General features: G+C 36.1%; 1 protein-coding gene across 2 annotated transcripts in view; it reads right to left on the bottom strand.

Moving 5' to 3' along the window:
* mfsd1 (major facilitator superfamily domain containing 1) overlaps positions 1 to 8,794 on the bottom strand; it is a 30,633-nt gene extending 21,839 nt beyond the window's left edge. Inside the window, exons 1-7 of one of the 2 annotated variants that reach the window (XM_062062055.1) lie at positions 8,558 to 8,794; positions 8,357 to 8,409; positions 4,810 to 4,922; positions 4,650 to 4,692; positions 4,500 to 4,567; positions 349 to 457; positions 176 to 278 (exon numbers count right to left, since the gene is read on the bottom strand). In XM_062062055.1, the coding sequence (XP_061918039.1) occupies positions 176 to 278; positions 349 to 457; positions 4,500 to 4,567; positions 4,650 to 4,692; positions 4,810 to 4,922; positions 8,357 to 8,409; positions 8,558 to 8,732 (664 nt within the window). In that variant the 5' untranslated portion in view covers positions 8,733 to 8,794. The remainder of the gene's footprint in view (positions 1 to 175; positions 279 to 348; positions 458 to 4,499; positions 4,568 to 4,649; positions 4,693 to 4,809; positions 4,923 to 8,356; positions 8,410 to 8,557) is intronic. The other variant, XM_062062056.1, reaches the window with a different exon arrangement.
* Positions 8,795 to 12,654: the final 3,860 nt, after the last annotated feature.

Genomic DNA, 12,654 nt, shown 5'->3' with positions numbered 1-12,654 from the left:
CTACGAGCATAAGGGTTTAGCGGTGAGAAAAGTATTAGTAAGTTCCCATGATTCAGCACTCTCAGTTCTTCTTGGCACTTTTGCTCATTACCATTTGAGATTGTTAAAAAATATGAAGTAACCCTCAGATGTGCAACCCAAGCCTGAATGTTGTTACACTACATCGGTACTTTACCTATCATGAGTGAGGCGCCGAGCGTGGTGTAACCCGGAGCGCCGACAAGGACAGCCACTTTGCTGTACACCCAGCCCATGATGTTCATATTGACTGTGCTGCCCTTCAGATGATCAGACTTTAGAGTGTATTTTCTCACATTGGTTAGTTAAGTGTCATCCTAGAGTTCTTACCAAGCGAGCCATGCTCAGCTGAAGACCAAACACTAGATTGAGCTCCTTTCCTTTAAACCAGTTGACTGCATACGTGTTCTGGGCCACGGCCAGGGACTCGCCTCCAATTCTACCCCAAATAAACAAATGATAAATGGAGGATAAAAAGACCACCACATAATTATATCCACTTTATAGAGCAACTTAAACCCTTGAATTCCTCACATAATCAATAGGGCAATCATTTCATATATTTTTTTATTTTTCACTAATTTATTGACCATCTATACAATTCAAACAAAAACACATATCCATATTATACATTATATTTAGCTACAAAAAACAATATTAATACTAAAAAAAAGAAAAACAACAAATGGACTAGAAAGAAAAAAAGCTTATTGTCCTGCACCGTGACTAATCTGATTCTAAATCATCAATACAACACAAAATCATCAGCTATTTGACAATATTAGGACTATTAAAGGCCTACTGAAACCCACTACTACCGACCACGCAGTCTGATAGTTTATATAGCAATGATGAAATCTTAACATTGCAACGCATGCCAATACGGCCAAGTTAACTTATAAAGTGCAATTTTAAATGTCCTGCTAAACTTCCGGTTGAAAACGTCTATGTATGATGACGTATGCGCGTGATGTCAATCGTTGAACCGGAAGTATTGGTACACCATTGAATCCAATACAAAAAGCTCTGTTTTCATCTCAAAATTCCACAGTATTCCGGACATCTGTGTTGGTGAATCTTTTGCAATTTGTTTAATGAATAATGAAGACTGCAAAGAAGAAAGTTGTAGGTGGGATCGGTGTATTAGCGGCTGGCTGCAGCAACACAACCAGGAGGACTTTGACTTGGATAGCAGACGCGCTATCCGACGCTAGCCGCCGACCGCATCTATGATCGGGTGAAGTCCTTCGTCGCGCCGTCTATCGCTGGAACGCAGGTGAGCACGGGTGTTGATGAGCAGATGAGGGCTGGCTGGCGTAGGTGAATAGCTAATGTTTTTATCATAGCTCTGTGAGGTCCCGTTGCTAAGTTAGCTTCAATGGCGTCGTTAGCAACAGCATTGTTAAGCTCCGCCAGGCTGGAAAGCATTAACCGTGCATTAACAGGTCCATGGTTTAATAGTATTGTTGATTTTCTGTCAATGCTTCCAGTCAGGGGTTTATTTCTTTTGTTTCTATCTGCAGTTAAGCCTGATGCCATCACGTTAGCTCCGTAGCTAAAGTGCTTCGCCGATGTATTGTCGTGGAGATAAAAGTCACTGTGAATGTCCATTTCGCGTTCTCGACTCTCATTTTCAAGAGGATATAGTATCCGAGGTGGTTTAAAATACAAATCCGTGATCCACAATAGAAAAAGGAGAGAGTGTGGAATCCAATGAGCCAGCTTGTACCTAAGTTACGGTCAGAGCGAAAAAAGATACGTCCTGCACTGCACTCTAGTCCTTCACTCTCATGTTCGTCATCCACGAATCTTTCATCCTGGCTCAAATTAATGGGGTAATCGTCGCTTTCTCGGTCCGAATCGCTCTCGCTGCTGGTGTAAACAATGGGGAAATGTGAGGAGCCTTTCAACACACTACTTCCGGTACAGGCAAGGCTTTTTTTATCAGCGACCAAAAGTTGCGAACTTTATCGTCGATGTTCTCTACTAAATGCTTTCAGCAAAAATATGGCAATATCGCAAAATGATCAAGTATGACACATAGAATGGATCTGCTATCCCCGTTTAAATTAAAAAAAATAATTTCAGTAGGCCTTTAACAGGATACATATCCTATTTAGTTTAATTCACATATACTCACAATAATAAATCCGCTCATCATTTCATCAAATGTAGTTTGTATAAATACATTACACCTTTAAGATATTTTAGTTTTCTACTCTTTGATTCCATTGAGTCACCCCACAAACCAAAATGCACATATTCAAAAGAGTTGTAGTAACAAGGCTGCTTTAAATTGAATTTACCCCTCAAATAATTGTTTCCATCTTTATCCGTGAAAACTGTTTGGATATTTGGTGGCAGCAGATTATTTATTGCTTTAAATGTTAATTGTGCTGTTTTGAATTTCACCAGATCCATATGGTATGTTTTATATGTAATTCCTGTAGTACGAATTTCTAGCCTGAAGTCATCATTGGTATCATTCTTCACAGGCAGTGTATTATTTATTTATTTGGCCAGTTTTGGTCCTACATTAACAAATAAGTTAAATCCATCAACTACAAACCTCAAAACCAGTGAAGTTGGCACGTTGTGTAATTCGTTAATAAAAACAGAATACAATGAATTGCAAATACTTTTCAACTTATATTCAATTGAAAAGACTGCAAAAACAAGAAATTGAATGTTCGAACTGAGAAACTTTTTTTTTTTTGCAAATAATCATTAACTTAGAATTTAATGTCAGCAACACATTGCAAAAAAGTTGTCACAGTGGCATTTTTACCACTGTGTTACATGGCCTTTCCTTTTAACAACACTCAGTAAACGTTTGGGAACTGACGACACCAATTTTTGAAGCTTTTCAGGAGGAATTATTTCCCATTCTTGCTTGATGTACAGCTTAAGTTGTTCAAGTTGTTGTATTTTAGGCTTCATATTGCACCATACATTTTCACTGGGAGACAGGTCTGGACTACAGGCAGGCCAGTCTAGTACCCACCCTCTTTTACTATGAAGCCACGCTGTTGTAACACGTGGCTTGGCATTGTCTTGCTAAAATAAGCAGGGGCGTCCATGATAACGTTGCTTGGATGGCAACATATGTTGCTCCAAAACCTGTATGCAACTTTCAGCATTAATGGTGCCTTCACAGATGTGTAAGTTACCCATGCCTTGGGCACTAATACACCCAAATACAATCACAGACGCTGGCTTTTGCGCCTAGAACAATCCGGATGGTTATTTTCCTCTTTGTTCCGGAGGACACAACATCCACAATTTCCAAAAAACAATTTAAAATGTGGACTCGTCAGACTACAGAACACTTTTACACTCTGCATCAGTCCATCTTAAATGAGCTCGGGCCCAGCGAAGCCGGCGGCGTTTCTGGGTGTTGTTGATAAATGGCTTTGACTCTGCATAGTAGACTTTTAACTTGCACGTACAGATGTCGCGACAAACTTTAGTAACAGTGTGGTTTTCTGAAGTGTTCCTGAGTCCATGTGGTGATATCCTTTACACGCTGTCTCGCTTTTTGATGCAGTACCACCTGGGGGATCTGCCACCTGTGCCAGCTTTTTTGAAAAATGTTGCAGGCATCAAATTCCAAAAGCGCTAATATTTGCAAACAAATGTTAAGTATCTTGTTTGCCGTGTATTCAATTGAATATAAGTTGAAAAGGATTTGCAAATCATTGTATTCTGTTTTTATTTACAATTTACACAACGTGACAACTTTACTGGTTTTGTACATCCTTCAAATCAGTAACTTGCATATTACAGGTTATCTTAATTTGGACTGTCTATTTGTAATGATACCATATACTGGGAATATATTCCATACACCATGTATATTGTTTTTCTTATTTTGTAATACTTTTCTGCAATAATAATTTTTTTGCATTTACTCCTAATATTTAGGTTTATTTTTATATTTATTATATTTTTGTTCTGCCTCTTTCCTGCTCTAGATATCTATTTAAAATAGATAACTTTGTTCACAGGATTAAATTAGCATATTGATGTAATATATAGACAAATAAGCAATAATTGTACCTTTGCATCTTAATACCTAAATATGGAGTATGTTTATCCAAAATATTTCTCCACAGTATCTATTTATATCATGGTCATATGAATAAATGTTTCTATTACCTCATCATTAAAAATGGTCAATTAAATGACAATGACTTCTATTCGATTAAACACATTTTGAAATGAGTGAAAATGGTGTGCATTACTTGATTGCAACCAGCAGAGATGCTGTGGGTTGAGTCAACTAGTTTGTGGTCTGAAAAACATAATCTCTTGTTGGCCTCCCAGGTTTTCTCTGCTTTTGTTACCAAGCATTTATTTGGAAAATAATACAAAAGAGTATTATCCTTGGGAAAAAAAAGAAAACGAGGAAAAATAATTCATTTTTTTTGTTCATCCGTCTATGTTACGGTATATAGATATATATAATATATTGTTCTTACCCAAATACAAAACGTCCAATTTCCATCAACCAAAAGAGGTTCAGCAACGCTCCAGTAGCAAAGATGATCTGTTAAAAAAAAAATAAAAAATACTGTAAATTGCATTTTTGCCTTAGTACCGTTATATAAGGAAAAATCATATAAACCTACCTGTCCAACACAAACAAAAAGAGAAAAGATGATGGTCCCTAGCCTGCAAAAAGGACCAAATGACTTACTAGAAGTGTATTTTTTTTAACACCTTCTGGATCTTGCAACTACAAACAATCATTTCAAAACACGGAGGCAATGGTGTGTCTGGTGATGATACCTGATGCCAAAGACTCTGTCAATCAAGAAGCCACCAAAGAAACAGAGAATGACATTGGGCCACGAGTACCAGGCATACAGCTGCATGAACGTAGCTGTGTTCAGGCTCAAATCCTTTGAAAAACACAAAAGTATATATTTTTTCATACATATACACACATACATACATATATATATATATATATACACGTTAGGTCAGGAAAAAACACAGAGGATAGATCATCCCTACAAGCCTCTTTCGCAGGTTTCCCCTGCGAAACGAGCAGGAAACCTGCGAAACAGGCTTGTAGGGATGATATAGCCTCTGTGTTTTTTCCTGACCTAACATATATTCCGCTCTACCCCGGTATTGAGCACTGTATAATGGATAAACCACAGAAACCTCTACTACATACATACATACATATATATACATGCATACATATATATATACAGTATATATACATACGTACACATATATATTCAAAAATATGTATAAATGTGTGTGTGTGTATATATATATATATATATATATATATATATATATATATATATATATATATATATATATATATATATATACACTACCGTTCAAAAGTTTGGGGTCACCCAAACAATTTTGTGGAATAGCCTTCATTTCTAAGAACAAGAATAGACTGTCGAGTTTCAGATGAAAGTTCTCTTTTTCTGGCCATTTTGAGCGATTAATTGACCCCACAAATGTGATGCTCCAGAAACTCAATCTGCTCAAAGGAAGGTCAGTTTTGTTGCTTCTGTAACGAGCTAAACTGTTTTCAGATGTGTGAACATGATTGCACAAGGGTTTTCTAATCATCAATTAGCCTTCTGAGCCAATGAGCAAACACATTGTACCATTAGAACACTGGAGTGATAGTTGCTGGAAATGGGCCTCTATACACCTATGTAGATATTGCACCAAAAACTAGACATTTGCAGCTAGAATAGTCATTTACCACATTAGCAATGTATAGAGTGTATTTCTTTAAAGTTAAGACTAGTTTAAAGTTATCTTCATTGAAAAGTACAGTGCTTTTCCTTAAAAAATAAGGACATTTCAATGTGACCCCAAACTTTTGAACGTTAGTGTGTATATATATATATATATATATATATATATATATATATATATATATATATATATATATATATATATATATATATATATATATATATATATATATATCCATCCATTTTCTACCGCTTGTCCCTTTCGGGGTCGCGGGGGTGCTGGAGCCTATCTCAGCTGCATTCATATAAATATATAAGTTAAAGTTAAAGTACCCATGATTGTCACACACACACTAGGTGTGGCGAAATTATTCTCTGCATTTGACCCATCACCCTTGATCATCCCATGGGAGGTGAGGGGAGCAGTGAGCAGCAGCGGTGGTCGGGCCCGGGAATCATCTTTGGCGATTTAACCCCAATTCAAACCCTTGATGCTCATTGTCAAGCATATACATATAAATACACATTTATTTTCAAAAACATGTATATGTGTATCTATATATATACATATACATATATATAGATATAGATACACATATACATACATTTACATCTCGGGGGCTGTCATAATGTTCGAGAATGTATTTAGAAGGTAGTAAATATTTAATGCTCCAGCTATGAATACATTCCAATCATAACTAATGATTCCTACTTCGCAGAAATTCATTCATCATGGTTGATTAGGTGGCGACTTGTCCGCGCGACCCGAGAGGGACAAGCGGTAGAAAATGGAAGGATGGATGGATGTTAGCAACCATTCAAGAGCGAAAAACAAGGGATTTACTGTAATTGCAAACACATTATTTTGTGTGTACACAGGAAGTTAACATGAATTAAATCATAACGCAACATTATACATTATAAGACACTGCTTAACTCTCAGCTGTTGTTTTTACTTTTATGAATTCAATGATTCTTTCACACATATCTTATGGCTTAACTACATGGTCCCAGGCACACCAGTCATCAATCAAGACCATTGGGTGTCTTTATAACCGCGGCTTGAAAGTTCTAGACAAGAAGAGTATACGATATCATCATTGCCAAATTTTAACCAAATACAATATTTTAAGTTTTACCAATTTTATTTTGTTACACACAGTCAAAATGGTTTTTAAATGCTTGGATAACTCTGCTCCCCAATTGCTCTGCAAGGCAATTACAAGACTGCAAAGTGGTACCAGATCTACCACCCGAACAATGTCAAAAGGCAACTGTTGTGTTCCATTCCGTAGAACAGTGGTTCTCAAATGGGGGTACGCGTACTCCTGGGGGTACTTGAAGGTATGCCAAGGGGTACGTGAGATTTTTTTAAAATATTCTAAAAAATAGCAACAATTCAAAAATCCTTTATAAATATATTTATTGAATAATACTTCAACAAAATATGAATGTAAGTTCATAAACTGAACAGCAAATAAAGTAGGCTATTCCAATCATTACCATAAACCCAGAGTTTCCCCCATGCCATGATGGTTTGACCCTCAATAAATGTCTGTCAAAAAGAACTGTGAAAAGAAATGCAACAATGCAATATTCAGTGTTGACAGCTAGATTTGTTGTGGACATGTTCCATAAATATTGATGTTAAAGGTTTATTTTTTTGTGAAGAAATGTTTAGAATTAAGTTCATGAATCCAGATAGATCTCTATTACAATCCCCAAAGAGGGCACTTTAAGTTGATGATTACTTCTATGTGTAGAAATATTTATTTATAATTGAATCACTTGTTTATTTTTCAACAAGTTTTTAGTTATTTGTATATCTTTTTTTCCCCAAATAGTTCAAGAAAGACCACTACCAATGAGCAATATTTTGCACTGTTATACAATTTAATAAATCAGAAACTGATGACATAGTACTGTATTTTACTTCTTTATCTCTTTTTTTCAACCAAAAATGCTTTGCTCTGATTAGGGGGTACTTGAATTAAAAAAATGTTCACAGGGGGTACATCACGGAAAAAAAGGTTGAGAACCACTGCCGTAGAACATATTTTGCCCAGACTGCCTTTTCAATAAAAGGACCACAACTATGGAACTCTTTACCGGACGGACACTTTGAAAAGTATACCTGCACTTGTCACTTTCAAAAAACAAAACAAATTATGGCTAGTTGAGCAACAATCGTGTTCCCATGTTTAGTTTTTACTAATTGTTTTTTTTATCTAATCTGCACTTTGTCTGTGTTATTATTATTATTGGCTTTTATCTAGTTTGCACTTTGTCTGTATTATTACTATTATCATTATTATCGACTCATTTTATTTTTTATTTTCCTATTTTAATGATGTTGGATCTGTGTTGTTGTTGTTGTTGTTGTTGACAAGTGTTGTAAATTAGCTTTGGCTACAAACACTATGATGCATGCATTGGATAACTGTTCCAGATTTCTAAGTTTTTGTATCTGTCCCTATTTCAAATAAACCTCTACAATAATAATATATTAATTTCTCCCTAGCCCTTCTGTGTGTAGTGTATTAATATTAATGTGAATTGCTGACATAAAGCCATACTATTTTACAACTGAGAAGATTTACCTGGAGGACTTGAGTCTGAAGAGAAGCAGGGTTGTCATAACAGAAGTAGCTTCCTGTACGAATATAACTCAATTAGTACACAATTTGACAAATCATGTGACATGACACTTTTAAAGGCAACGCTAAAGGTTCAAATAGCAGGAAAACAAAAAGTCGTTTAAAAACACCAACTTCAGCTTCACTTGGTAAACAACAGCTTACCGAATCCCAAGAAACACATGAAAAAGAGGACAACGATCCTGTGTAAAAAGTGTGCCGGGTCGCAGATGGCAGGGAGCGGTCTACTGGCCCCACCGCTCGCCGGTGTTTCGGGTAGGGAGTCGTCATCCTCCTCCTCCGCTTCCAACAGGCTGCGGTCCTCCTCGCCGTCCGCCATGTTTGGGATCAGCTGCGGGAAAAAGTTGGCGGAAGCGAAGAAGAGGCTGGCGAGCAATCACGTGAGCGCGCACGGCTTGTCACGTGACGCGCACGTGATATGTACGTTTTAATCCGGAAATGTTTCAAGTCTTTTTTATTTATTTATTTTTAATTTTTATTTTTTTTACAAAAAACATACATTTATAATTCACACAGAAGTCAAGGCACTTTCAACATCAAGGAAAGAGAAGGAAAAAAAGCAAATACAGATAGAGCAATGTAACTGAGGGTTTATATATGTCGCCTATACTGTATAAAACTACAAAATAACAAACACGGAGGCTCCAGTTTTACACCAGGGCCACTTTATTTCCTTTGTTTTCAAAACCTCCGCTCCACTGCAACGTGTCACCACTTCCACTCTTAGCGCCTTCAAAATAAGAGCTCAAAGCATATACTGTACAGGAGTCCCCAACCACCGGGCCGCGGCCCGGTACCGGTCCGTGGATCGATTGGTACCGGACCGCACAAGAATAAAAAATAAAAAAAAAAAAAATATATATTATTATTTTTTTTTTTTTAATTAAGTCAACATAAAAAACACAAGATAAACTTACAATTAGTGCACCAACCCAAAAAACCTCCCTCCCCCATTTACACTCATTCACACTCATTCGCACAAAAGGGTTGTTTCTTTCTATTATTAATATTTCTGGTTCCTACATTATATATCAATATAGATCAATACAGTCTGCAGGGATACAGTCCGTAAGCACACATGATTGTATTTTTTTTATGACAAAAATATATTAAACCCCCCCCCGGTCAATGTGCCTTGGCTCAAAAAAGGTTGACAAACACTGCACTGCATAATTCCCCCTACATTATAAATTAGTATACAAATAATTAAGCAAAACCTAATTTCCCTCACAGGTGCTATCAGTCTAGTTCAATCATTTGTTTCTTTCACAGGTTTAGAGGAATATATTTACAAAAACAAATTTAAAAAAGGAGCACTGAAATATCCCTAAAACATGTCAGGTCAATATTTCATAATCCACAAACTAAAAAAAACCCTAAAAAACACACATTACAAATATAGACTCCAATGGCAGTACAGAATGAGAGGACGTGGAATGAAAGATTAGCATTTGAAATGATAAATAATATAAAAATAATAATAATTGTTTTTTGTTGTTAATTATATCAAGACAATAATAAACAAAATAGGCTGGATGTGCAATTTTTCGTTGGCTGACACCGTTGATTGGGGGAATATGGATTGAAAGAACCTATGGAATTAGAAACAATAAAACAAGGAATTGTTTCAGTTAATATGGTGTCACCTGTTAATAAAAACAGGAAACAAAATAAACACATTGTTGTATAGTGTATTTGTACAGTAGCTCGCTTTATGATGTGCAGGCTTTTGAGGGTAATAGCATTAAATGTGAGAACAGGGAAAAAATATCCTTTAAAAATAAAAAAAATATGGTCTAAGATTAGTTGTACATGATTATATTATCTAACCAGGACCCCGAAAGGTAGTAGTAGTTTCTTCAGTATCAGACTGTTAAACCCACAGTGCTACCGTAGGTCCTTTCTAGACTTTACAACGCACTTATTTGACTGCTGTGATCTTTTTTCTTGTGCAATACGAATGTTATTGTTTTTTTGTTGTTTTTTTTATTTCATTAGTGCGCAATATATAGTATTTATTACAAAATATTGTTTTTCTTTGCATTTTAATTCTGTTACTGTAAGTGAAAACCTGCTCTGCAGCAATGTAATTTCCCCATTTTGGGATCAATAAAAGTATACCGGTATCCTTTCCTATCCTAAAGAAAACATGGTACAATACAATATGACTGAGATGGAGCAAGGCATTTTTTGAAAAAATATTGACCCCTAGTGGCAAATGTGATGATGGTATGGTCTTAGCGTTTTTATTTACAGGATTTTCTCTCTATTTTGCCCTTATTAATGCCAAAATGGAAGGTAATCTGTATGCTTACAATTATTGAGTGGCGGGCCGTGCGTTTCTCACCTAGGCCTTAAGTGATGTCCTACTTAGTCCGACTTCACCTCTCAAAATACCGTAATTTATGTCATCACATGGACACGGTTGCAGAAATACTATCCAGAAACACACTTGCACTCGACTGCGCATTGAATCCCCTCAACAAATATTGAAAGTAAACAGGTTTTTAAAAGGAAAGTAATATTTTATCTGAGTCTGTAAATTAGTTTGCTTGTTGATGATTTTTGTTTGGTTTTGTATTGTAGTTATATTTATATGGTAATTATTATTATGTGACTGTAAATTGTTTGCTTGTTTTCTTATTGATGCTTTAATTTTTTTCTGTATTGTGTAGATATATTTATATGCTTTTACTTGTAACTGTATTTAGTTTGTGGACCCCAGGAAGACTGGGTTGTTGTGGCAACCAGCTAATGGGGATCCTTAATAAAAATCAAATCAAATCAACAGTGTACAAAACGGTCTATTTTTTGCCGCATTTAACGTTCAACAAACCCGCTTCAGTAATTAAAACATACTGTATCTTACGCGGTACTGTCAACATTTAAATAATTGTATAAAACAAATGAAACATGAAAAAATAAAATATTTGAACTCACAATTTGTAGAACCCATTCTACACCGTATAAGCCAGTGGTGCCCCTCGTAGTCGGTAGTTGTTCGTAGTCGGTTGTTTGAATTATTAATATTAATGTATTATTATTTAATATATATTATTGTTTGCTCTTGAACGCATCATAATTATCCCCTCAACTCCCCCCAAAATGGATTAACTCGCTGGAATAAAAAAGACAATATAACATACATCCATAAACGTGGATGCATATGAAAAAGTGCAATATATTTATCTGTACAGTAACCTGTTTATTTATTTATATCTGCACCTTATTGCTTTTTTATCCTGCACTACCATGAGCTAATGCAACGAAATTTCGTTCTTATCTGTACTGTAAAGTTCAAATTTGAATGACAATAAAAAGGAAGTCTAAGTCTAAGTTTTAGTTGCTTAAGAGATATTCCTGGCTCTGAATTTGCTCAGTGCTATTTTTATGTTTTTGTGCATTATTTGTTGCCGTCATCATTAAACGAACAGGTTACTCACCAGTTGCTCAGTACTTGAGTAGTTTTTTCACAACATTGCTACTCTACCCACCTCTGGTTGTTTCGTGTGAATGTCGCGGGCAAACCATTTCACCGCTGGGATAGCTTCCGGTGTCGGCCGACATGGTCTCACAAGATATAGTTTCTCTAAAATATCCTTCTTGAAAATGGCCTTGCAAATATATACCTGCCACCTAATCAACATTTTGCTCTCCTTCTATGTGAGTTTTCTGTGGCATTCTATGGCTCCAGTGCCACTTCCGGTTTTCGCAACTTGTGATTGGATACTCACTTGGGACTCCCAAGTGAGTATCCAATCACAGGACGCGTAAATGTCAGGGCCAGCTAGAAGGCCTTACTGACAACAACTCATGATCTGATTGGCTATGGCAATTGTCTATCAACTGTATGTGCCCGTTCACCTACAGTGCGCAGACGCCCGCATTGTTGATTCTGAAGCCCCCGGGCAGATTTGGTACAACATGGCAACATAAGCTAGCTGAATTCTGATTGGATACAAACTGTAACCTAAAAACAACCCCACTGGAAGGAGCATAATATGACATGAAGAGAATATGCATACTTTTAGATATTTAGGAAAAATAAATTAAAAATTAATTGTATCTTTAATTATGATCATGATTTCTGGTTATGTTAGGCCAGCAGAGAAGGCTTTGCTGGCCCTGAAGGTATAATCCCCTGAAAAAAAGCATGATTTTGCCTAAAAATGTATTAAACAGTCCCAATTTTGTTTGCATTTTGCAATAAAACATGGCTCACTTATGCAGACACATGCTTG

This window comes from Entelurus aequoreus, linkage group LG10, assembly GCF_033978785.1.
Source record: "Entelurus aequoreus isolate RoL-2023_Sb linkage group LG10, RoL_Eaeq_v1.1, whole genome shotgun sequence".
Taxonomy (NCBI): domain Eukaryota; kingdom Metazoa; phylum Chordata; class Actinopteri; order Syngnathiformes; family Syngnathidae; genus Entelurus; species Entelurus aequoreus.
This window is presented reverse-complemented; position numbering and strand designations above follow the sequence as displayed.